Raw genomic sequence first — 26,170 nt, 5'->3', positions numbered from 1 at the left:
AAAAAAATGGGACATATTATACAGCAAATGATTATTTAAAATCAAAAGCCAAAAGAAACAATGTTATTAAGAATTATGGAGAGGGGCCCCTGGGTGGCTCAGTCAGTTGAGCATCCAACTCTTGGTTTGAGCTCAGGTCATGATCTCAGGGTCATGAGATGGAGCCCTGAGTCAGGCTCCATGCTGGACGTGAGGCCTGCATGAGTTTCTCTCTCTCTACCTCTCCTTCTGCCTCTCACCCTGACTCAGGTGGGCTCTCTCTCTCTCTCTCTCTCTAGGGTGACTAAATAATTCTTTAAAAAAAAAAGAATTATAGAGAAACTAATTGATTTAAATCAAAGCCTCCCCCCAAAAAAAGAATGTTAATCTAATTTTATTCCAGCTTGGTCATTTGTGTTCCTTTCATTTTTCATTTTTCATTCTGTTCCTAAAATGGATGATAAGTATTTGTTTTGCACCCAAGCATAACAAAATACTGCAGGAGGCTGTACTTACAATGTAGTTAAACTCTTCTGTTATCCCATTGCACGCCCACACTTTCTTCTTCCTCACCTTTACTCGGGCTACTCCCTCTGCTACAAGTGCTTTTTTTCCACATCCCCGTATCCTTAAGTCCTACATTCCTTAAAAGCTTCACTCAAATGCCTCCTCCTCCATGAAGCCTCCACCCCATCAAAAGGCACCAAACCCTTGTGTGTACTCCGACAGCACTTCATGAGCCCCTCTCTTGTGGTTCTTACCACTTTTTGCTTTACCTGTCAGTAATGTTATTACCTATATTTTTCCCTTTGTTAGAGTGATTTCTTCAGTGGAAGGCTCATTTTGATGAAACCATGATTTTATTCTAGATGCAATGGAAACCTCTTTTGGGTTGTATTGTGCCTCATGGGCTTCAGCCTTCAATCTTAAACATGTGAAATTACATCACCTATCCGGAGTTTTATACTTTGTACTAATGGCTTTTTTAAATGCCCACCACCTTCACACAACAACTGACTAAAATGTATCTCATTCTTTTAGGCCTTGCCCTCTTGCATGCATAATTTATAGAACAACAGGTTTTTTTTTCTTATGCATCTACTGTTAGATATTTAGATTGTTTACATGTACTTAGGTTGTATTCATGTGCATTACATTTTTTTCTTTTTATAATTTCCTTAGGACCCATTTCTACCAGTGGAAATACTGGGTCAAAAGCAGGGATTGTGGGTGGGAGCACGTGATAGGCAGATCTTTAGGAATGGCAGACACATTTGAGGAATTGGAGGGAGGCAGGTGGCTATATAGACAGCCAAAATCATATGCTTTGTGTTAAGAAATCATGAAAGGCCCCTCTGCTTGAAAGTATCTTGCTATGCATGATCTGTCACAGTGTCTGATACCCCGCCATATGTGGAACTGTTTTGGAAGACTTTACTTTCTGGGACACATTCAGCCATTATCAGGAAATATTATCGGGAATTAGGTTGTCGGTATATCCATTGGCAGGACTCTGGAGGCATGAAATACCAATCTCATAAATTCTGAAAGGCATAGGGGATTTGGAACAGGTTCTGTTATCTTTTATCTAGAATAGGAAGGCTTAGATAAAGCATCAAAGTGGCAAGCTCTGAGGAGCCAAGGGTCAAATGAAGGCATTGAGCATTTGGTAGGATGAAAGAACAGAAGGGGAAGAGAGAAGCAGAGGAAGGGCTGTGGAGAGAGAGAAATATGTTTCACTTAACAGGACTTGGAATTGTGCTAGGTTCGTGGGTACAACAGAAGCAGTGAGATCACTTTATGCTAGGGAGAGATGATTGAGTTCTGAGCAGCCAATAGCTGACTTTAGATAGAATTGTAGGGGTGATGGCCTGAGGGGATATCCAGGTCCAAATTAGCTTCTGTAGACATTAGAAAACCATGAGGATTTCGGACATCGGAAAACCAGCAGGGCAGGAGAACTTAGGGCAGCACAGCAGACTTAGTACATACAAGTCAGTTCACAGCAGCCATCACACAGGACTACAACCACTAATGTACGATGGAGGCCAGCTGTCATTACCTTTTGTGATGGGAAAACCTTTAGAAAAGGTAGGTGCCTTTGAGGAATTGGAGGGAGGCAGTTGTCTATATTCACCTATCAGCTGACTTCATTGACGTGGTGCGGGGGTTGTGGCTTTCAGATACTTTAGTTTTCTTTTTTGGTGGAGACTGCAAAATCTACCACAGAACTGTAAATTCTATACGGAAAAAAACAAAAAAACAGGCTCCCCAGGTTACAGTAGAACATGGAACCCTCTGTGTTTGAGGATAGGGAGGCTCTGTAAGAATCAAACTGCATTTTCCAGCTCTATCCCCCAGGGTTGTTGTTTGTCTTTTTGTCCCCCTTGGGACTCAGTTTCTCTTACTTTGGTTCCTCGTGCTACCACCCACTGTTCTTGGCCTCTTCACCCTCAATATAAGTATAGACCACATTCTTTGGGTTCCCACAAAACAAAAAAGATGAGCTCTTATTCATCAAAATGCATATTAGTAAATACTGAGGGAAAACAAACTGGATACCCGTACAGAAAATAAAGGTAGGAATCTGTTCCTTGGAATCCCAGATAAGACAATAAAGAACGTTCTTTGGGCATGAGATGTCTTCCCATAAGGTGGCTCTCCTTTGGCCATGTCACCTTGGCCCAGTCTTTACTTGGTAACATTCTTCCTTATTTGTGAACCCATCCACTATGCTCCTAGGGTGTCCTACGGAAATGGCAAAAACTTAAACACATATCCAGCCAAAGGAAGGTCACTTTCTAATAGCAAGCCCTTATACGACGCTGTGAACATTTGACACCGACGCTGCTCGGAACACTAGTGAGTGACCTGACCCCTCTTTGGAGCAGAATGTGATTGATAGGTTGCTTCACGGAGACCCTCACTGTTCTAGGAAATACAATCCAGAGTTTGCTGACTCACATCAGGGAGTATGTACAGACAATGGGTCCTGCAGATAAGCCTTGCTCTGATTAGCTTCAGAGATTTTAAAACAGCTAAGATGTGGTAGAGTGGGCCTTAGGAAATTCATTTGATCTCTCTAAGCTCAATTTCTTCATCTATAAAATGGAGATAACGCAGTTGGCTGAAAAGCCAAAGAAATTGATGCTTATAAAATCACTGTATAAATTGCAAAGTGTCATATGAGTATGAGTTTCTGTTTTTTAGGGGATCTCCTTACCATTGTTCAGGACAATCATGGCTATTGTTAAATAAATACTTGGCCTCTGACCACCCTGGAACCTTTTGTAAGGAGAGTTGCCTATAGAGGAAAAAGCTTTACTAGCAAATTACTTCATGGCTTACATGTTTTCTTTTTCTTTACTTCTTCTCTTTTTTTGGCTTTCATGTTTTTTATGCACATAGATCATTAATACATAAAGCATATCTCCTCCAATCTGCAGTCACATCACAATGATTACCTTTGAATCAGAGCTTCTCAAAGTGAAAGTACCCCCCCAATAGTCCATTACAAATATAACGTACAAATTGATATACAATATGTCCAACCACTTTTGCATGATACAGGGATAGGCAGATATATAATTTTATTTATGGAGATACTGTCTCCCAGCAAGTGAGCAGTGGCCAGAAAATGGCCAAGAAAGGCCATGAAGAGTGCCTTCCCATCAGGGCTCAGCTTCCAGCTTTCATTGGAAGGTTACTAAAATCCTGTGCAGATAAGTTGCAAGGTTTATAGAAAAACCAAAACTTGCTCCAAGAGCAAGCCCTTGTTTCTTTGCCTAGTGTTTTTAATTCCCAGCAGACATGACTTTGATCTGGCATTTGGCAACAGGGCAGTGTCCTAAGCTGCACACAAATTGGGGAAGAGAAGTGATATTATTGGAATGAATTTATTTGTTGTAAGTTATAAATATATGGTTTTTTTCAATTCCATCATCCTCAAAATTGTATCCGTTTTCCCCAGTGGAGCAGTTTCTCTGCCTTTAATATGCTTGCTTTGCGCTGGGCATTCTTGCCTGGCTAACACATGAACCTTGCGAAACTGATTCCAAGGTCTTTTTCTTTGGTTTTTTTTTTTTTCTCTTGATGCCCAAACTGCCAGGGTCAGTAGTGGCTGCGGTGGGCTGACAATGAGGTGGCAGTAAGCTGAGCTTTGTCCTCTGGCCTCCCTTGACCCATTCCATCCATCATCCAGAGGGCTCTAAGCCAGCATTCCACAGAGCAGCCTCACCAAACTCACTGAGACTGAAGGGGAACCATGTTTTCAGTCATTACAGAGAAAAGGAATGAGACTTAAAATTTGTAAAATTATGGTGCTCTCTTTGTTGATTCTTTTCATTCCAGAAAAATATTACTCTTCTTTAGGAAACTATCAAAACCTTATGAGCTTCCAGGACCTGGACTGCTTCCTTAAGAAGCACAATATAGGGAAGTCTCTTGGCCAACAAAATATGAAAAAAATCAATCATTTATTCATTTATGCATTCAACTAATGTATATGGAGATTTTTCTATTCATTCCAGTCTGGAATGACAAAAAAGAGTAAGTGTTCTCCTTGTCTCCCTCCCAATCTAATGAGGAAGATATCTATTACTTCATTTTATAATGATCTATCACATTTCATATACTGCTGGATATTTATATTTATTTCACATACCACAATATTTACCCTTTGTAAATGTGCCGCTCCATGGTTTTTAGTATGTTCAAGAAGTCATGCAAGCATCACTACTATCTAATTCTAGAGAATTTTCATCATCTTGAAAAGACACTCTGCACCTGTTAGCACATACTCGCAATTTCCTCTCTTCTCAGACTCAGGTAACCACTAAAATACTTTCTGTCTCTGTGGATTTATCAATTCTGGACATTTTATATAAAAGGAACAACACAATATGTGGACTTTTTACCTGGATCCTTTCATTTAGCATGGTGTTTTCAAGGTTAATCCATGGTTTATTATGCATCAGTACTTCATTCAATTTTCTGGCTAAGTAATAATTTTTGGGTTGTATGGTAACTCCATGTTTAACTGACCAGGTAGTTTTTTTTTTTTATAGATACTGCACTGTTGTACATTCTGATCAGCAGTGTATGAGGCCTCAAATTTCTCCACATACATGTTAATACCATATTATCTGTTACTTTATTATTAATTATTGTTATTATTCCCATCCTAGTTGGTATGAAATGGTATTTCATTGGGGTTTTAATTAGCATTTTGCTAATGGCTTATGATGTACATTTTTTCAAGTGGTTGTTGGGTGTCTGTATATCTTCTATAGATAAATGACTATTCATATTATTTGTCCATGTTTTAATTGTATTATTCCTTTTTTATTATTGATTTGTATGAGGTGGGGTCCAACCTCATTCTTTCCCATGTAGATATCTTGCTGTCCTAGCACCATTTGTTGAAAAGAGTATCTTTCTCCATAGAGTTGTCTTATTATCCTTGTTGAAAAACTATTAATCGTAAATGTATGAACTTATATCTGGACTCTTAGTTATATTCTGCTGAACTATATGTCTCTCCTTAGGCAACTACCATAGTATTTTGATTACTGTAGCTTTGTAGTAAGGTATGAAATTGAGAAGTGTGAGTCTTCTACATGTCTTTCATTTTCAAGATAATTGTGGCTATTCTAGGACACTTGCATTTCCATATACATTTTTGGGTCACTTTGTCAATTTCAGGAAAAGTGCTAGCTGGGTTTTTTGATACATATTATATTGAATCTGTAGATCAATATGGGTAGCATTGTCACGTTAACAACATTAAGTCTTTAAGTTCATCAACACAAGATGGCTGTCTATTTAATTGTTCTTTAATTTATTTCAGCTATGTTTTATAGTTTTCAGTGTCTAAGTGTTACAGTAATTTTGTCAAATTTACCCCTAATTATTTTATTCTTTTTGATGCTTTTGTAGATGGGGTTTTTTTCTTAATTTCATTTTGGATTATTCATTGCTACTCTGTAGGAATACAATTAATATTTGTATAGTGATCTATTATACTGCATCTTTGCTGAATTCATTTATAAGCTCTAATATTTATTTTGTGTATTTTTTAGAATTTTCTTCATATAAGATAATATCATCTGTGAAAAGAAATAGTTTAACATTTTCCTTTTCAATCTGTATGCCTTGTATTTCTTTTTCTTGTCTAATTGCCCCAACTAAAACATCTACTACCATGTTGAATAGTAGTGGTGAGAGCAGACATTGTTGCTGATCTTGGGGAGGAACTGAGGAAGCTTCTAGTCTTTCACCACCAGCTGTGGGTTTTTCATAGATACCTATTATCAGGTTGAGGAAGTTTCTATGTAGTCCTGGTATTTTTATCATGAAAACTTGTTGGACTTTGTCAAATGCTTTTCCTGCGTCTATTCAGATCACCAGGTGGTTGTGCATTTTATTCATTAAACTATAATATTACATTGATTGATTTTTGTTTATTGAAACAACCTTACATTCCTAGGATAAATCTCACTTGATTATGGGGTATAATCCTTTTTATACATTGCTGGATTTGGTTTGCAAGTATTTTGTTCAGATTTTACCTTTATATTCATAAGAGATAGTGGTCTTTAGTTTTCTTTTTGCACTGTCTTATTCTTGTTTTGTTATCAGGGTAATAATAGTTTCATAAAATGAATTGGAAAGCACTCCTTTATCTTTTTCTTTTTTGGAAGTGTTTGTAAATAATAAGTATTAGTTCTTTAAACATTTGGTAAAATTCCCTGGTAGAGCCATGTGTTCCTGGGCTTTTCTTTATGGGAAATAATAATAATTGTTATTATTATTAGTTATTATCATTACTAATTCAATATCTTGTTATAGGTCTATTCAGATTTTCTTTTTACTTCTGAGTCAGTTTTGGTGGTTTATATCTTTCCGGTGATTTCTTCATTTCATCAGTGTTGGCATACAATTGTTTGTAATATTCCCTAGTAATCTTTATTTCAGTAAGATTTATTTCAGGTAAGATGATTCAAGAAATTCTTTATTTCAGTAGTATTGTCTTTCATTCCTGATTTTCATAATTTGAGCTCTCTTTCTTTTTTATATTGGTTAGTTTATTAAAGGGTTTATCCATTTTTTGATCTTTCCAAAGGACCAAGATTTGGTTTTGTTCATTTTCTTTTTTGTTTTATATTCTCTACTTCATTTATTTCTTTTTTTAATGTATTTCTTTTTTTAGTAATCTCTACACCCAGTGTGGGGCTCAAACTCACAACCCCAAAGTCAAGGGTAACATGCTCCTCCAGCTGAGCCAGCCAGGCACCCCTACTTCATTTATTCCTGTTCTAATCTTTTTAAAGAAAAAAAATTCTATTTATTTATTTGAGAGAGAACACAAGTGGGAGGAAGAGCAGAGGGAGAAACAGGCTCCTGCGGATCAGGGAGCCCAACACAGGGCTGGATCCCAGGACCCTGGGATCATGACCTGAGCTGAAGGCAAACGCTTAACCGACTGAGCCACCCAGGCGCCCCTTCTATTCTAATCTTTATCACTTTTTCCTCCTGCTTTCTTTTAGTTAGTTCTCCCTCTTCTAGTTCTGTCTTTTGGGATGTTAGTAGGGAGAACTACATCTTTTTAATGTAGGCTTTTATAGCTATAAATTTCCCTCTAAGCATTGCTTTCATTGAATTTCATAAATTATGGCATGTTGTCTTTTCATTTCAATTCATTTTATATTTTCTTACTTTCCTTATATTTTCTTCTTTGACTCATTATACTGCATTGTTTAATTTTCATATATTTGTGAATTTCTGAAGCTCTCCTGTTACAGGTTTATAATTTTATTTTATTTTGATCAGAGCACATTCTTGGTATGACTTCAATCAATTTAAATTTATTGAGACTCATTTATGGCCTTGAATGTGTTCTTTCCTGGAGGATGTTTCATGTACACTTGAGAAGAATATGTATTGTGGTGTTTCAGGGTGGAGTGTTGTGTAGATGCCTGTTAGGTCTAATTTGTTTATGGTGTTCGTGACTTCCCTTTCCTTATCTTCTTACTTGTTCTATGCTTTATTGAAAGTGTGGTATTTAAGTCTCCAGCCTTTATTGTTGAATCATCTATTTTTCCATTCAATTCTGCCAGTTTTTACTTTATGTTTGGGGGGGCTCTGTTATTAGATGCATATGTTTACAACTATATGTCTTCCTAGTGGATTCAACATGTTACCATTATAACATGTCCATCTTTGTCTCTAGTCACATATTTTGTCTTAATGTTTATTTCATCTGATATTAGTATAACCAATCCAACTCTCCTTTGGTTACTGTTTGCATGGAATATCTTTTTCAGTCCCTTTGCGTTCAATCTATTTTTGTCTCTGAATTTATTTTTTTAAAGATTTTATTTATTTGAGAGAGAGAGTGCACGAGTGGGGGGGAAGAGCAGAGGGAGAGAGACAAGCAGACAGAGATCAAGACCTGAGCCAGAATCAAGAGTTGGATGCTCAACCAACTGAGCCACCCAGGCACCTCTATTTCTGTCTCTTAATTTAAAGTGTCTCCTATAAACAGCATAGTTGCATCTTGTTTTTTCAATCCATTCTGCAAATCTGTTTTTTAATGGCAGTGTTTACTCCAACTACATTTAACATAATTAGTTTATTTTTTTATTATGTTCAGTTAGCCACCATATAGTACATCATTAGTTTTTGATGTAGTGCTGAACTATAACACCTAGTGCTCATCACAACACGTGCCTTATTATAAGGTAGAATTTACACCTGCCAAAACTCATGGTTTGTTCTTGCTGGTGTTTGTTGTTGTTTCTGTTATTTGCTTGTTTAGTGACTCTTTGGAACTAATTCTAGATGCCTGGGAATATACTGAAGCTTTTCAAAGCCTCCTGTGAACATTTCATTTCCCCACTTTTTAAAAAAGATTTTATTTATTTATTTATTTATTTATTTATTTATTGGCACGTGGAGCTTAACATGGGGCTTGAACTCACGACCCTAAGATCAAGAGTCGGACGCTTTACTGACTGAGACACTTAGGAGCCCCTTAAGATTTTATTCTTAAGTAATCTCTGCACCCAACATGGGACTTGAACCCACAACCCCGAGGTCAAGAGTTGCATGTTCCACCAACTGAGCCAGCCAGGAGCCCCATCATTTCTCCACTTCCTCCAAGCATTTCAGTTAGCTCATTGACTGCCACACTTGCTATCTACCAACTTAGCCAGGTGGATAGTCAGCATTTGCCTCTGATTATTTTCTAGAAACTCCCCCAGGGAAAAAGCTGTTTATACCAAGCAGACTATAAGTCAGGTTAAATAAACACAGTCTTGAGAGTAGTGTTTCAGAATCCCCAGACAGGTCAAATAAAGGCAGTTCTCTAAGAAAGAGTATTTGAAGGAGTCCCAACGCCATTTTGTCTCCTCCTTTGGTTACCAGGCTGGTTTTTACCATGACTGGTTTTCACCATCACTGCAGGCTATTTTTCATGGTTACTATGCTACTGAGGAAGGAGTGACAGGGAATAGGGTAAATTTAAACACTGCAAAGTTTTGAGTAAATTCTCCCTAGCTACATGTGTTTGGTTAATTTCTAGAGTTCTTAAAATATTGATTCTGACCCCCCCCCCATTTTTTTGCCAGTTTTCTAATTTCCTTTATGGAGTAGAGAATTTTAGGAGTTCTTCCCTCCTTCATTTTCTCTGACATTACTCCAGTCTAAGATGTTTTGATTGAGAACTTCCCAACCTTTAAAAAAGTGAACATCTACAGTGTCCAAGAAAAATGACCCTGAAAGTTAATTGAATTTTCAGGATCCTTCAGCTATTCATAAGGTCACTCACCCCAATGTTGTTTTGTTTGTTTGTTTGTTTGTTTGTTTGACAAGCAAGAAGAAAAATGTTGTCTTTCACATGTGATTCATACAAAAATGTAGGCCAGGCCATGTTTCCCCCTCTACTCCAAGTCCTCCAGTCTCTCTCCATCTCACTCAGAATAAAAGTCCTTGACCTAAAAGTTATCGGCCTTTAAGATCACAAATGATCTGTACTGCTGTTACCTCTCAGACCTCATATACTACCACTTTTCCTCCTGCTATATAGTTGCACTGGCTTCTTTGCCAGTCCCCAAAAATGATAGGCATTCTCCCACATTGGGGCCTTTATATCACTTATTCCCTCTGCCTTGAATGCTCTTCCTTAAGATATGCGTGGCTTACTCCCTCACTTGCTTCAAGTTTTTTCCTAAATGTCACCCCAATGAAGCCTGCTTCCACCACTCAATTTAAAATCAGTCTGTCCCAGCACTCTCCTCCCCTTTACCATGCTTTTTGTCCATAGCAATTGTTGCTTTCTAACATACTACTTAATTTTTTAATTAATTGAGTCTAGTGTTTATTGTCAGCTTCCTTCCCTCCGGCGCCTCCTCACACACATTAAAATGAATATTAGTCAAGGTAATGATTTTTTTTATTATTTGTTCACTTACATGTTCTAAGCATCCAGAACACTGCCTGGCATAGAGTAGATATTTAATAAATATGTATTGAATTAATTAATTTTGTAATTCTGCCCAGATTTTTCTTAATATTTTATCTGTTTTATGGACTAGAAACCAGTGCCTAGTATAGATTCTGCAACTTAATAGGTGTTCAGTAATTTTTTGTTGAATGACATAATGAATATTATGCCCCATTTCCAACCCTTTGTTTATCCAGTATTGTCAGGTAAATGGAATGTTCCACCTAAATGAACTTTTCCAGATAACTGATCTCCAGAAAGTCGAGGTTTTAAAATTTTTATATATCTTAATGGAATAGGTAAAATGGTTTGCATGCCTTCCAAAACATAGCAGGGTGACTATAATTAACTTGTTTTGTTGCTATTTGGAAAACTATGGAGAAAACAATGGGAGTTAAGAGTCAAAATACTTGATTGTGGCACTGATTTCATCTCTTAACTGCATGAGCTTGGATGACTCTGTTAACCATTCTGAACCTCAGTTTTATCATTTGTAAAATGATAATAATTGCCCTGAATAGCTGTATTGTTGTGAGGTTCAGAGAAGACAGTGTGGATGGGAACACTATCTGTAAGTTGTAAAGCTACCTACAAATGCAAGGTGGAGGCTATATAAATGTTTATGATTTGGGAAGATGCTGGATATACATGAACTGATCCTTACTGGTGGATATTTAGGGAACAAAGAAGGGGTACACTCACTATGAGAATGACTAAGCCTGAATAACATCGGGGTCGCCTATCATTAGTTGAAGATAATTTTACATTCCTGATGTTCCAGAGTGGGCCTCTTTCAAAACTGGAATTTTGCAAGTCTCCTTGTCCTGGATTACTAATAATTATTGATGTTTTACATGTTTTAGAGCCAAGGATGACTCTTGTGTTTTTAGGAAAATTTCTTGTGCCCTTAGTGCTGAAAATGTACTCCAAAGTGCATCGACACTCAAATACCTAGGGGCCCTTGGGACCGTGAAAAAAGAACAGATGAAGTTAGACCTGTTTGTCAGCTGATGTTCCTCCAGTTGGCCTGGGTGGGTTTTTCTTTTTTTTTTTCTTTTTGGTTTTGTTTTGTTTTTCATTAAGGAAAGCCTAGCAACATGTACTCTTTGAGTTCTCCTGCGTTTTCTAGTCACAAATGGAAAGGAGTAATTTATTCATTTTTGGGGTTCTACATTATAGAGGAATTTTAAGATTAATGATAGACTTCTCATTTTGTCAGTAACCGTTATTTTTGTTCATAATTCAGTTGATTTTTTTTTACATTTTTGGTGAGAATTCTTTTGGGGAATTCAAATGTATAACAGGAAAATACATTATCTTTATGGCAAATGGAGGGTATGGATGGACCTTTCTCAATGGATGCAGTTTCCCTGCCTCATTCTCTGATGGTTGGAAGGTAAAGCCTAGGTGTGCTTTAACTAAGCAGTCAGCATGCCAGCCGTTCATTCTACCACCCCACTAACCTCCAGATGTCATTTTCCTAGCCATGCCTATTGGTCAGTTATGGTAACTGATCTTTCAGATAGTAATCACCAAAAGGCAGGCCAAAGCAGACGTTGGGGGAAGGAACGGTCATCTGTTTGTCTGTCTCAAGGTAGCTGTAAAAAGAAAAACCGTTGTTTTTGGTACACAGGGAGAGAAAAATGGATGGAATCAATGTGTTTGTGATATTTTAGAGTTTTTGATGACCAACAAATCATCAGTTTTACAGCCTGTTAAATTCATCAGTCTTGGCTCTTTCCAACCTTTGTGCCTTTTCAAATGTATCCTTTCCTCTGCCTGAAATGCTCTACATTGCCATTTTACAGTAAGCTAAATTGAGGTCCGGAGAAGTCAAGTGACTTGCCCCAAGTTGCAGCTAGTAAGAGGCAGAGCAAGGACCTGAAGGCAATCTGTGCAACTACAATGCCCCATTTTTTCCCTGCTGTACTACACTGGCTCCTTTCTTTATGGTTTCCACTGATTCCTCTGAGTGCCCCACCTCAAACGTTCAGCACCTTTGTGGGGCTTTGCTAGAGTCAGAAAGAAATTTTGGCTTCTTAGTGCTATGAGTCCATCACAGCGTGACTCTCCTAAGGCGGAAGTCACTCAGAACAGTCCTTGGGAGAGACTTGGAGAAGGTGGCCATGAAATAATTGGGATGCAGGCTCGCATCTTCCCTCCTCCAATTAATCATGCTTCAACCCTCACTAGGGATGGCCGTGACACCACAGGCAACCTTGACCTCAGTGAGGCAGCACTTAGGGGAGGCACTAAAAGCTTCTCCAGATTTTCTTGAAGCTGTCACACAGTTCAGCTAGTCCTTAATGGGGCCCAGGCTTGGGTTTTTCTTTCTATATACCTTTTCCTTTCCTTTTTGTTTTCTTTTCCTTTCATCTTTTCTCCTCCTCACCACATCCTTCCTTTCTCCTTCTCAGCCCCACCCGTTCCTCCTCCCTCTCCTCTCCTCCTTCTTTTCTTTTTCTTCTTTCTCTGTCTCTCTCATCTTTAATCTTGTCCAGAAGCATGTAAGTGTTTTGGTAAGGTCTACACTATAATCATCTTGCTATGTAGCTTTTGAACTTTCAGGACATCTGATCAGAACAACACCGAGAAGGAGAGCACAGTGCTCACACACAGATGTGTGTCTCAGCTGTAGATTATTATATTTCAGTTTTCAAATTTGATCTTGGGTATATAGGAAGGAGATATAAATAATTTGATTAAAGCTCTTTATTGTGGAACACTTGATAAATAAATAACATTAGAGCGCCCGGGTGGCTCAGTTGGTTAAGCGACTGCCTTCGGCTCAGGTCATGATCCTGGAGTCCCGGGATCGAGTCCCGCATCGGGCTCCCTGCTCAGCGGGGAGTCTGCTTCTCCTTCTGACCCTCCCCCCTCTCATGTGCTCTCTCTCTCTCTCTCTCAAATAAATAAATAAAATCTTAAAAGAAAAAAGAAAGTAAAATGACTATTAGGGAAGAACCAGTTGTGTGCCAGTAAGCTGGATTTCTGCCTGCAAGGGGTAAGGGTCAGTGGGGAGCCCGTGATATTGTAGTGTTTGCTAATTTCCATGCTGTAGATACTCCTATCAGGACTGATTTAAGCTACCAATATTATAGCACTGAATGTGAAATTGGGAAGTGATGCTCAGAATCGGTTTTTATGAGTCACTACAAGCCAACTCCAGCACAACAGTGGACAGAGCTCAAGGGAAGACAGCTTGAGAACATAAAACTTTGGTTTGACCAAATGTCAAATGACCTTGGCAGAAGTTAGCTGGCCATTCCTCATGGTGTTTTCCTTGGTGAGTTTGGAGCCTGTACCTCTCCCAGATGGTCTTTCCAAATCCCATCTGAAGGACATCATCTGTTTGATGCTCCCCAAAGTACTTATCTGAGTGGCCTGAACCTCACTAATCTCCAGAGTAGCAAAAACAGCAAGGGGCTTTGTAAACTGTCAAATGTTATTCCAGTGTTGAGCATTTGTCCTGTTATTAATCATGTGCCAGCTGTAAAAATCCATAAGCCATATTTTGGCTATTGTGGACATTGCTGGTATATATATAGTATACATTTTATATATATATATATACTATATATATACACGGAATATTACTCAGCCATCAAAAAGAATGGAATCTTGTCATTTGCAATGATGTGGGTGGAGCTAGAGGGTATTATGCTAAGCAAAATAAGTCAGTCAGAGAAAGACAAATATCATATGATTTCACTCATGTGGAATTTAAGAAGCAAAACATATGAATATAGGAGAAGGGAGGGAAAAATAAAGCAAGATGAAATCAGAGAGGGACACAAACCATAAGAGACTCTTAACTCTAGGAAACAAACTGAGGGTTGCTGAGGGGAGGTGGGTGAGGGCATTAAGGAGGGCACTTGATGGAATGAACACTGGGTGTTATATGCAACTGATGGATCACTAAATTCTACCTCTGAAACTAATCATACACTGTATGTTAATTAATTGATTTTAAATTAAAAAAAAAGAATAACGTTGGACCCTTATCTTTAAAAAAAATCCATAAGCTATTAAGTCACTTGCAAGTTTCCTCCCCTAGCTGCACATTAGAAGCAGTGGGGGGACATCTTAAAAAATCACAGTGCCCACCCTTACCCCCCAATCAATTGAATTAGAACTACTGGGAGTGAAACCAGGCATCAGTACTTTGTAAAATCTCTACAGGTGTTTCTGACTTGTACCCATGGTTGAGAATTACTACCCTGTACAACCTGGTTTTGCCACCCAGTCAACTTTCCCTGCCACATCCCCTCCCTTAACATATGCCAGCCCCACTGGCCACCTTGCTATTCCAAGAACACACCAAATTCATTTATTACATTTATTACATTTGAATTTGCTATTCCTTCTGCTGAGAATGTTCCTCCTCTGGCTCTTTGCATGTCTGGCTCCTATCATTCAGCTGTCAGCTCAAATGCCACATCCTCATAGAATCTTTCCCCACTCTACCTCAATTTATTTCCCCATTCTATCACAGTACCCCTTCCTTCATTGTATGTATCACCATCTGAAAATATTTAATTTATTATTCACCACTTATTTATTACTTGTCGGTTTTCACCAAAAGATCACCCAAGTTGCAGGCAAGGCCTTTGACTTATTATGCACTGTTGTTTCCCTGGTTGCCTAGAATAGTACCTGGAACATAGTAAGTGTACACTCAAAGATTATTTAATCATCAGAGGATAGTTATTAAACACCTTCTATGGATGAACTCAATGGATAAATTAAAAAACTTCTTTATGTTAAAATTTAAGCTGCATAGCATGGCATTCAGGGCTATTCACGATCCAGCCACTATCTAACTTGTCAGCTTTACCTTCTACTTCCTGTCCTCTTGAAGCAGGGGGCCCATGTGAATGGCAGTAGCTAGGGAAGATGGTTTGAAACTGAACACTGAAGAGTTCATTTTAGCAGAGAAGTGTGTGTGGGGGGGGGTGGGTGGGTGTTAAGACAGAGAGAAGATGGAATGTTTGTGACCAGCACAGGGACCAATGAAGAGAGCAGCATGGCCAGAAGATGGTTGCTGATGGAGGGAAATAGAAGACAAGATAAGTTCAGTAACATTACCTGTAAGTCTTCTAATGTTCTTCCTTTTACAGATCACTTGCACATGTATTCTGTACCATTTGTTTTGTATAACTTTATGAAGTAGATGATGCCATTATGGTTATCCTCATTTTTTAGGTGAGAAATCAAGGCTCAGACTTAATGAGGGCAATTGGAGCTGGGCTTTGACACCTGCTGTCTTTTTTTTTTTAAGATTTTATTTATTTATTTATTTATTTATTTATTTATTTATTTATTGAGCGAGAGAAAGCAGAGGGAGGAGCAGAGGGAGAGGGACGGTAGACTCCGTGCTCAGTGTGAAGCCCTACACAGGGCTCGATCCCAGGACCCTGAGATCATGACCTGAGCTGAAATCAAGAGTGGGACGCTCAACCAACTAAGCCACCCAGGTGCCCTGACACCTGCTCTTCTGATTGTCAGTCCAGTGGTCTTTACATTTTCATTTTGTGGAGCTTAGGTCAGATTGTGGAAGGTACTGAAAGCAAGGAAGATGGATCTGGGCTTGATCCCTGTCCCCTCTCACTAGAGTTAACCATTAGGTCAAAAGAAGTAAGAATTATTTTCATTATTTATAAACACTCTTAAAAAGCCTCCCAGTAAAGCATTAGCTGAGAGCCCATCTGTCGTACTGGATTAACTGATACCTGTGTTTCTGGGTGGGTAGGACAGGTGGGGAAACGGTCACATCCATGGAATCAAAGGGACTCTGCTATCTTTTAAGCCCTTTTCACAGAAGAACTTCCTTTTGCCAGGGTATAGACTGTGTGCCTGGTGTTGTCTAGCCTGTTCCATAGGCCCAAAAGCAGTATCTTGGGGAAAAATTTACTAGGAATCAACAATGCTTGGAATTGCATTTCAAAGAAGAGGACTCCTTGGACAATTAGGCCAGAGGTTCTAGGTTGTCTTGGCTCCAGAAAAAGTTACATCCGTAGGGTGCATGACCCTAAACAGGCCTTGGACTTGTTCCAGTCCATGTAGGACACTCGGGGAGAGGCGCTTAGCTCCTTTTTTCTATCGAGTAGTGTTGTTTTTCAGGGGAAGCCCTTAGAGACCTCCTTGAATCACACTCAGGAGAACTCTGAGACACCCATCAGAAATTCCAGTGTGAGTAAAAGACTTCTGAATCCACCTTCCTTAGGTTACTACTATTTTCTTAGTGCCTACCACACTCCTTTCTAAATTAAGGGAACCAAGGTCAAGAGAGAAGTAGAGATAACACACCAGGTCACATAGTGATTCAGTGAAACAGAAGGGCTAATCCTCAGGTCTTCCTCTTTCCTCCTCTGTACTCTTTGACTGTTCTGCCCTGCCTCTGTCTTTGAAGCGTAGTGTCAGGACCCGTTTGAGAAGAGATAACACATTGATAAGGGCAAACATCAACATCGCAGGTCATACAGACCTGGTTTCTGATCCTGCTTCTGCCACTTACTAACTGGTGACTGTAGGTGAGTCATTCAGCATCTCTGAGACTTAGTTTCCTCAATTCTAAAATAGGAATAGTAGTTACCTGGAAGAGTTTTGACAAGAATTAAATGAAGTAACATCTTTGAAGGCCGTTTGAATAGTACCCAATCAAAGCACAGTGGGATCCCCCCTTTCCTTTTATTGCTCTTGCCCAAGAAGTCAAGTTTTACTCATCCTTCACACTTTGAATAGGCAGTATAGGTAGTTGTAGCATTCAGGTCACATAAGTCAGGATAGAAGCAAAGAAGATATTTGTTCGGTTATAGTGGTTAAATAGAAAGCATATGCACCCTGGATTGAAACTGAGCTATATTCTTTGGTATCAGTAAGCACTCTGTATCTTGGGTTTCCTCATATATAAATTGAGGGTAATTGTCTGTACCTTCCCTCCTTTGAAGAAAGGCTCAGCAGTATAATGAATATGAAAATTATTTTGAAATAATAAAGCAAATGTGCAGAGAACATAGTGGGCAAGAGACTTGAGTTTTAATCCCATCACTGTCACTGACCGATTATTTAATCTTAGTCTTGTCCATTCTGCTTTCTGGATCTCAGTTTCCCCATTTGTAAAATGAGAACGTTGGATTAGATAATCTCTGCAGAGGCCCTTGCCTTTCTGACATCCAAGGAGTTTATTATTTAAATAAATAATATAGATAAGATCTGTATAATGCTTTATGCTTTTTATGTTATTTTCACATGTATTGTCTCATATGAGAATACCACTAGACTGCTGGATTATGAATAATAAGGCCTGGATTCTTGTCCCTGTTTTGACCTTGACTCATGCTGTATAGCCTTAAGCAAGGTTCCCCCCTGCCCCCATTCTCTGAGTCTCAGTTTCTTAATCCATAAAATAGGAGAGATGGGGTTTGGGTTAAATCAGTAGGTCTTAGCTTTTCCACAAAGCCCTGGGGACTCCTACAGAGTTTCTCTAAGGCATACCACAATGCTAAGGCTGCAGAGAAGGGGAGACAGGGAGAGGTGTGGCCGGACGAGTTCTAAGTTTCCTATGCCTACTTCAGGCAGATTAGGTTTAATTTCATCTGTTTTCTATATATGGGGTCTCTATGTAATATTTCACTTATAAAAAAAGTTTCACTGCAGTAGAAAAAAAAAACTTGAATAAATGTGCTCTAAAGCCTTAGGTATTAAAGGTGGGATTCAATAAAATATGTTGTTTGGTAACTTCATTTTTGTCGTTGTTTTAACAAAACAGAATATTGTGAACACCTTTCCGAGTTAAAAAGAAATGACTGTACAGCATCCTACTGCATAAAAATGGAATAATTTAACCGTCCCCTTAATGTTGGACATTTACATTTTCCCAATATTCCCTATTTACATAGTGCTATATTGAACTTTTTTGTACTTAAATAATTGTTTTCTTATAAAAAGATTCCAAGAAATGGAATTTCTGGTTAAAGGTTCTGTGTATTTAATTTTTTTGGATATGTTGCAAAATTGCTCTCTAAAAGTTTATACTCCTACGAGTAATACCTCTTTGCCAATATTTGGTATTTAATCTTTGCCAGTCTGACTTATGAAAAAGACATCTTATTTAATTTGTATTTCTATGATTTCTAGTGAAATTGAAGTTCAACAATTTTAATATATTTATTGTTCATTTATATTTCCTCTTTTAATTTATTTTTCATGTCTGTTGTCCATTTTTCTATTGCACAGATCATCTTTATATATCAAGGGAATTGACCACCACTTTTACGTGCTTGATGTCAACGTGTTTTCCTTAGTTTGTGGTTGTCTTTAAGTTTTATAAGAAAGTTTAAATGTTTTCTAGTCAAGTCTATCAAAATGTTCACTTACGTTTCTGTATTGCCATTCTTTAAAAAGCCTTTTTCTACCTTTAAAAATAATTTAAAAACCCTGTATTTCCTAACAGTACTTTGATGCTTTCCTTTCGTTTTTTTTTTTCCATTGACATCTTTAATTCATATGGAGTTTATTTTGGTTTCAACTAGTAATTTAAGTTTTTTCACTTTCCCAAATGATCTACCAATTGTTCTGACACCATTTAATGAATAAGTCATCCTTTCTTCACTGATTTAGAATAACATAGTATATATATGGAGTCTGTTTCTGTCTTTTCTGGTCTCTTCCACTGATCAAATCTATACTGGAGCCATTATCAAACTGCTGTAATTATTATGGCATTATAATACTTTAAATGTTTGATAGGAAATTTTTTCAAAAATATCTTGGCAATATCACCCATTTTACTCCTTCAGGTAAACTTTGAGGTTGTTTGGTCAAGATTTGTTTGGGTTGTTTTAAATTTGTAGATTTCACTGGGGAGAAGGGAACCAACATCTTTACAATATTATATCTTCCCATCCAGGAATACTGTACATCTTTCCATTTGATTCAGGTCTTCTCTTACATTCTTCAGTATTTTTTTTTCGTTCATATAAGTCTTGCATTCACACTCTAGTTATAAAGTATGAGAAGTCCTATGTTCTTCAGTCTTTTCTATAGCTTCATGGTGAACATGATGATTCAGTCCTCTCATTTGCATGATATGCTACTGCAGGTGGTGGGTAACTCTCCTGCCTTACCTGATCTGCTTTAAGTAGGATTTTTCAGAATGAACATATTGAAGGAAGCCTAGTCAAACATTGGCCTCAACTCATACTGCGTGGCAGCACCAATGGGGATGACCAAAAAAACCCCAAAAAACAATGAAATGGAAAGTCTGTGGAGAAAATATCTGAAGTTAGTCTCATGACCTCTGTTCCTGCTGGAGTTTTGGATCATACTTAAGCTTTCTGAGGGAAGAATAGGACCATGAAGAAACATGAAGAACACCATCAGGCAGTCAGGGATTTCAGAGCCAGCTGGCATACAGAGGACCTCATGCTATCCCATTATGTGACCATTCATGGTAGTCAAGGGTTTGCAGCTGTTCTAATAAGAGATTTATCAAGCATTAAATGTGCAACCTGTCTGCAATTCTAGAGTGTAGACTTACCTCCTTCAACGTGAAAGGGGATTTTTGTATTTTGCCAAAATTTTCACCATGACATTTTTTGTGAGACTGGTTATAGGTTGTTGATATAAGCTTGCTATTGAAGGTCAGCAGTGTCAAAGAGCTAGGTATAATATTTGCAGAATCTGAGGAGGGAGAGATGGAGAGGAGTTTGTGTTGTCTGTGTTAATTATTCAGTCACCTAGGCTACTGCATGGCAACAGAGGACTTTCTAAGACTACCTTGGAGCAGGCAGGCCCAGATCTTATACTTACACTTATATACGTATCTTATACACTTATACTTCTTCCAGCTGAACACTGAGAAGGCATTCACAGGGCCATATACTTGCTAGACAATGAACAAAGATCCTCAACACCCACAGAGTTCTCTGTCTTGAGGCTACACTCACCCACACTACATCTCCATTGGATGCAGGTGCCAGATTTTTCTCTAGCTCTATCACCAACTTCCTATGGCTTGGGACATGTCATTTCAATACTTCGTGTCCATTTTCATAAATGAAGAGTCAGGCATCACATTGGGGCATTTTGTTATAAGGCTTTTAATGTCCCTTACAGTCCAAAGATGATGTAGTTCTAATTAGACCCAATGGGTCAGAGCTCCAAGGAGACAAATACTGAGTTTCCTGGAAGGAATAGCCTTATAACAGAGTCCAGAAATGGAATGGGCTGCAATTCACAAAAGGTGTGGCAACCCTTTACAGGGATGTTGCAGAGGGGATTCAAGCCTTGTACAGAGGAGTGGGTGTATTGTGACCAAATACTGTTTAAAATTCTTTCCAATCTGTGAGATTCATAGCCTTATGGACTGTGATTTGTAGCACACTGACAGTGTGATGCCGGGCAGGTCAGTTTCATCTTAGTGAGCATCATTTTCTTCAGTTATATAATGGGGTATACAATAATCCCTACTATACTACTCTGTACAAGATTGATATTAACTTTTGTAAGCTAATCAAATGGGAGACATTTTTAATCTTATGTTATTGTATTTTATGTTTTCATTTATTACTATATATTATATGTTTTATAGTTATTATATAAAGGTAAGTATGTATAATATATATTATTATGTATTATATTTTATGTTTTTATTTTTTTTAAGATTTTATTTATTTATTTGAGAAAGAGAATGAGAGAGAGAGAGAGAGCATGAGAGGGGGAGGGTCAGAGGGAGAAGCAGACTCCCCGCTGAGCAGGGAGCCCAGTGCGGGATTCGATCCCAGGACTCCAGGATCATGACCTGAGCTGAAGGCAGTCGCTTAACCAACTGAGCCACCCAGGAGCCCCTATGTATTATATTTTAATCCACTGTTATAATTAAGAATGCTGACAACTTCAGCCATATTGGAGAAGTAGAATAAATAGAGAAGTAATAGCAACCCAGTGATTGTACATTGGCTCTGCCATCATTTGGGGAAGTTGGTAATTCAGGCGGGAGAAGTGGATTGGAAGCAACCTTGAGAGGGTAGTCCATCCCCTGTTTTTGTTCCTAATCCAAACTGTGCAGATGAGTCACAGTTCCATTTTTAGGAGATTCCTTCCATATCCATCTTTGGGACCCCCGACCACTTCGGTCACTATTAAGTGTCATTTAAAACTTTAACGTCACTATTCTGCTTCAAAGAAACACACATGTCATATGTATGCATTTATATGACTTAATATGTTATATACTTTATGTGCTCACACATACACATATATACAAAGATAATTCAGGAACCCTATTGTGGGTGTACACCCACACACAGGTGCATTCACACATACATGAGTCCACATATGTGAATAAACATGTTATTTATACATATGTTGCATATGGCTTGCAATAACACTGCCTCTCCAATACTGTTAAGTGCCTTGGTTTTTTGAAGGACTTTAGAAAACAAAGAGAAAAGACTGAATAACTGCAGATATAAGAGGCAATGTTACAGTAAGTTGCTATCCTAAAAGGAGAGAGTTGAGGGACAAGAGACCATTATTTTGGTAATGTCTTGCTTATGGATAATACTTGTGACCTTTATATGAAAGACTCCACAAATATATTATGGATAAAATCCAGATATCCTTTAAGACTCCTTGAGCTGGATATGGAATTGTTGAATTGTATTGTACAGCTGAAACTAATATAGCACTGTATGTTAACTACACTGGAATTAAAATAAAGTAATAAAATAAAGATTCTTTGAGCTGGAAAAGATTTTAGTGATTTTTCCAGTTCGAGCATTACATATTATCAATGGAGCCCAGAGAAGATAAAGGACTTGTCCAAGGTCATATAGTGAGTTAGTAATAAGACTGAACAAGGATTCAAGTCTTGTGATTTCCAGCCTAGTGCTCTCTCTGTTATCTGGGACTTAAACATTTTTCTTCAGCAGAGATTTTCCTCTGTATCCTCAACAGCTAGTACAAAACCCTGCCCATAATAAATGCTCAGTAAGTTAAATAAATGCACAATGGTATTGGTTGCAGTGGGCTTTGCACTTATTCCTGGGTTAATTGTAAAGGTTATCTGTGTTTTAGGTCATGTTGTTTTAGGCCAAGAGACACTCTGGGACCAAGTATGAACTATAGCTAGAGAGATGGTCCAAATTGAAAAACATGTTTTCATTTCCACTGTAACCTTCCTCATTCAGAGGGTGGTTTACTTTTAGCAGTGGAATCTAGAACTCCTCTGGGAGCCCTAATCCAGTGGCTCTGCAACCATTCCTTTGCAAACTTGGGTTCAGGAGCTAGTATTTTCCTGTGGAAGAAGAGATTCTTCAAAGAAGTATTCATAATGACCCTATTTTACTAATTAACGTGAAAACTAGTTCTGAGGGTTGCAGCAGCACAAAAACTGTGGGGATGTCCCTGTTCTAGAACACCCATGGCACTGGACGTGAACCCACTGGAATTGGATACAGGGCCTCCTTTCTAGGAGTTGATACTCAAAGACTGAATGGCACTCCTAACGCCGTCCTTTCCGTGCATATAACAATCCTCAGTTTGCAGCAGGACAAGGCTGTTAGTGGGGCGCCTGGGTGACTCAGTTGGTTAAGTGTCCAACTCTTGATCTCAGCTCAGGTCTTGATCTCAGCGTCATGAGTTTGAGCCCCACATTGGGCTCTATGCTGGGCGTGGAGCCTATTTAAAAAAAAAAAGGCTGTTAGTAAATTATGTGTTCTGTTTATACAAATAAAATCCTGTGGTATGGTAGAAAGAGTACTGGCTTAGAGGCCTTAGTTTTCTCATCTGTTAAGTAAAAGTAATGGTAGTATCTACCTCAAAACGCGGCTGAGGTTATTCATTTAAATGGCATATGTAAACTTGCCAACACAGGCTTGGTTCATAGTAGGTACCTATTAAATAGTGAGATTCTTCCTTCGTGGGCCTCCAGTTGAGTGTTCTTCAGGCAAGTCACCTTCCCAGAACTCATCCTTGGAATGAAAGGATTGTACTGGGGTGGTTTTTAACAGTCCCTTCAAGCCCAGCATTTTGGAATCTTTTGACAAAGGGAAGGTAATAAGAGAGGAAAGGGGCAGGGAAAGAGGAAGGGAGGGAGGGAGGAAGAGGGGGAAGGAGGAAAGAAGAAAAACAAAGGTCTTGCTGACCTGGCTACTACTGAATCTCCTACATAAAAAAACCTACTATAATACATGTGTTTTCTGTGCCTGATCTATACATTTTAGGTTGAACAGGGAGAGAAGAGACAAGCTATAGCTGAATTTATGTGTTTTTCTCCCTGCTATCAAATAGCAATTGCTTTTCAATTTTTCTTCCTTTTCCCTACCACAAACATGCCTCCTCTGCCAAAAGAAGCCTCCCTAAAATCCCAGTCTCTCCCATAAACTAAAGCGCAGCAGTAAATAAGAGGGACTTGGATAAAGAAAGGGGTGGAGTGAGGGGATGCACGAGCTCAGGCTGTCACAGGGCTCCAAGCATGAGAAGTTCTGCATGTTTCAGAGCAGCAGGGTATGTATCTCTATTTCTGCTGGTGACTCTGTGTGCCTGTGGATCTCCCTGTTCCACTTGTGTATTCATTCAGTGTTTCTTGAGGGCCTGCTGTATGCCAGGCCTATGTTAGGAGCGAGGAGGCAAAATATTGAGTAAAATATGTGCTTTTGAGTGGCCCTCCATGTCTTTCTTTGAACAGCTGTGATCCTGAGGCTCTCTGGGTCTGTGCATGTGTGTGAGCATGTTTCTGTGTATCTGTGACAACTCCCGATGAGCAGGACAGCAAGTGTTTTTCTTCTGCTGGCTTCAAAGGACTTCCTCTCACTTGTTGTGATTCACTTCACAAAGAGTGAGCTTTATCTCTGATTTTTATAAACTGCAGGATTGGGGATATGATCACTATCCATTTAAAGACAATTAGAAATCTCATGGAGTTCTCTTTTATAGAAGTTTTACCTGTATTATTATTATGAAATAAAGCACTGTATTAGCTTGAGTATGATCCTTTGAATGACTGCAGGGGTCAGGACGTAGAAGCATTGCCTAAGTCCAAGTCTCTGCTGTGTCATGCTAAAGGAGTGATAATTTCTGCCATTGATCACTTTCCCATGGACGTTCTTAGCTTTTTTTTTTTTTTTTAAGATTTTATTTTTTTTGTCACAGAGAGAGGGAGAGAGGGAGGGAGAGAGCACAAGCAGGGGGAGAGGCAGGCAGACGGAGAAGCGGGCTCCCTCCCCGCTGAGCAGGGAGCCCGATGCGGGGCTCGATCCCAGGACTCTGGGATCATGACCCGAGCCGAAGGCAGACGCTTAACTGACTGAACCTCCCAGGTGTCCCATTCTTAGCTTTTAGTAAAGGTAGAACATCTTTATTTTTATAAACCAGTGAGTAGTCCTTGTCATAAAGGAAGTATCAGCAGGACCTCAATTGTTCATCCCTACAAAAACACCTATGAAAACCAAACAATACAGCATCGAATTAAACCAGGCTGTGTGATTCTGTGTGATCAAATTGTTTAGGGCCATTCTCTGTCCACTTCTCTCATCCGGCAAGATATATCCTTATGCCCTTTCTGCCTAGAAATACTAAAGGAGAGAGACTCTGGAAATGCATTAATGGGGCATCTACTGTTCTGTTTGTTCTCCCAGGGAAACAGAAGTACCTGTGTGCCAGCAGAAATGATTGCACCATCGATAAATTCCGAAGGAAAAATTGTCCATCTTGTCGCCTCCGGAAATGCTATGAAGCAGGGATGACTCTGGGAGGTATGATACTTCTCTTCCTTTTTCTTTTTCTTCCTCTCCCTCCCTCATTCTCTCATTCTCTCTTTAAACCAGATTTTCCTCTTGGGTGCTTCTGAGGTGGCCAGCTCTACTCTAGATGCAAACTGACTCCTTCATCCGCAACGTGGCCATCAGCCAGCTGGTGCCTTTCTTTATCCTTAACCATGTCACACCCCAGTCTGGGGCTCAGCATAGGAACAGGAGGTGTGAAGCAGGGATCAGGACCCACCGGGGGTCAGTGAGTGTGGAGGTGATTATGAAGGATTCCCCAGGGGACACAGCAATACTGGCCCTATGTTGTTGCATGATGAGCAGGATGAGAGAACTGCAGAATCCAGAATAATCACAGGTGCAGAATGACCCAGGCACAGGCTGGCCCTGAATACCCAGGAATATTCTCAGTTAACTACCCCTATATTGTAGGGCTGGCCACCTGGAATGAAAAGCCGCTTCTCTTTGGAGCCTGTGACTAAGGTTGCCAAGCAGAACCAGTTTCCTATCCCGTATCTCCCAGGGTTGAGCAGGCCTTTTAATCATTTCCCATTATTTGCAAATCTATTGATAACTTCCAAAAGCATTTTCTCGTAGCACAGTAGCTTGACAGAAGGAAGATAGAGCTTTTTCAAGTGCAGCCGTTCATCATAAGGCTCTCTGTCCCCTAGTCTGTGTCTACTGTGAGCACTGTCACCATTCCAGAAAGGCTTGGCTTACACTTCTATTTTCCCCCTCCAAATCCCTCATTTCTTCATGTTTACAACTGCTCAGTGGCAGGGGGTACTCCCCGCTGCCTGCTGCTTCGAGAAAGAAGCACCTTTCATGAAAAAAAGCAAGCTCATTAGTCTACTTGGATTTGGAAATGGAACTTGAAGAAAAGCAAGCTCTTTTCCGAACGCCTGATACTATAGCTTCC

At 39.1% G+C, this 26,170-nt stretch overlaps 1 protein-coding gene across 1 annotated transcript in view; it reads left to right on the top strand.

Annotated features, from left to right (window-relative positions):
- Nucleotides 1-26,170, top strand: part of AR (androgen receptor) — a 182,429-nt gene that overhangs the window by 120,937 nt on the left and 35,322 nt on the right. The window contains exon 3 of the mRNA XM_078065269.1: nt 25,126-25,242. Coding sequence (XP_077921395.1) covers nt 25,126-25,242 — 117 coding nt within the window. The remainder of the gene's footprint in view (nt 1-25,125; nt 25,243-26,170) is intronic.

The sequence above is a fragment of the Halichoerus grypus genome, chromosome X (assembly GCF_964656455.1).
Source record: "Halichoerus grypus chromosome X, mHalGry1.hap1.1, whole genome shotgun sequence".
NCBI lineage: Eukaryota > Metazoa > Chordata > Mammalia > Carnivora > Phocidae > Halichoerus > Halichoerus grypus.
This window is presented reverse-complemented; position numbering and strand designations above follow the sequence as displayed.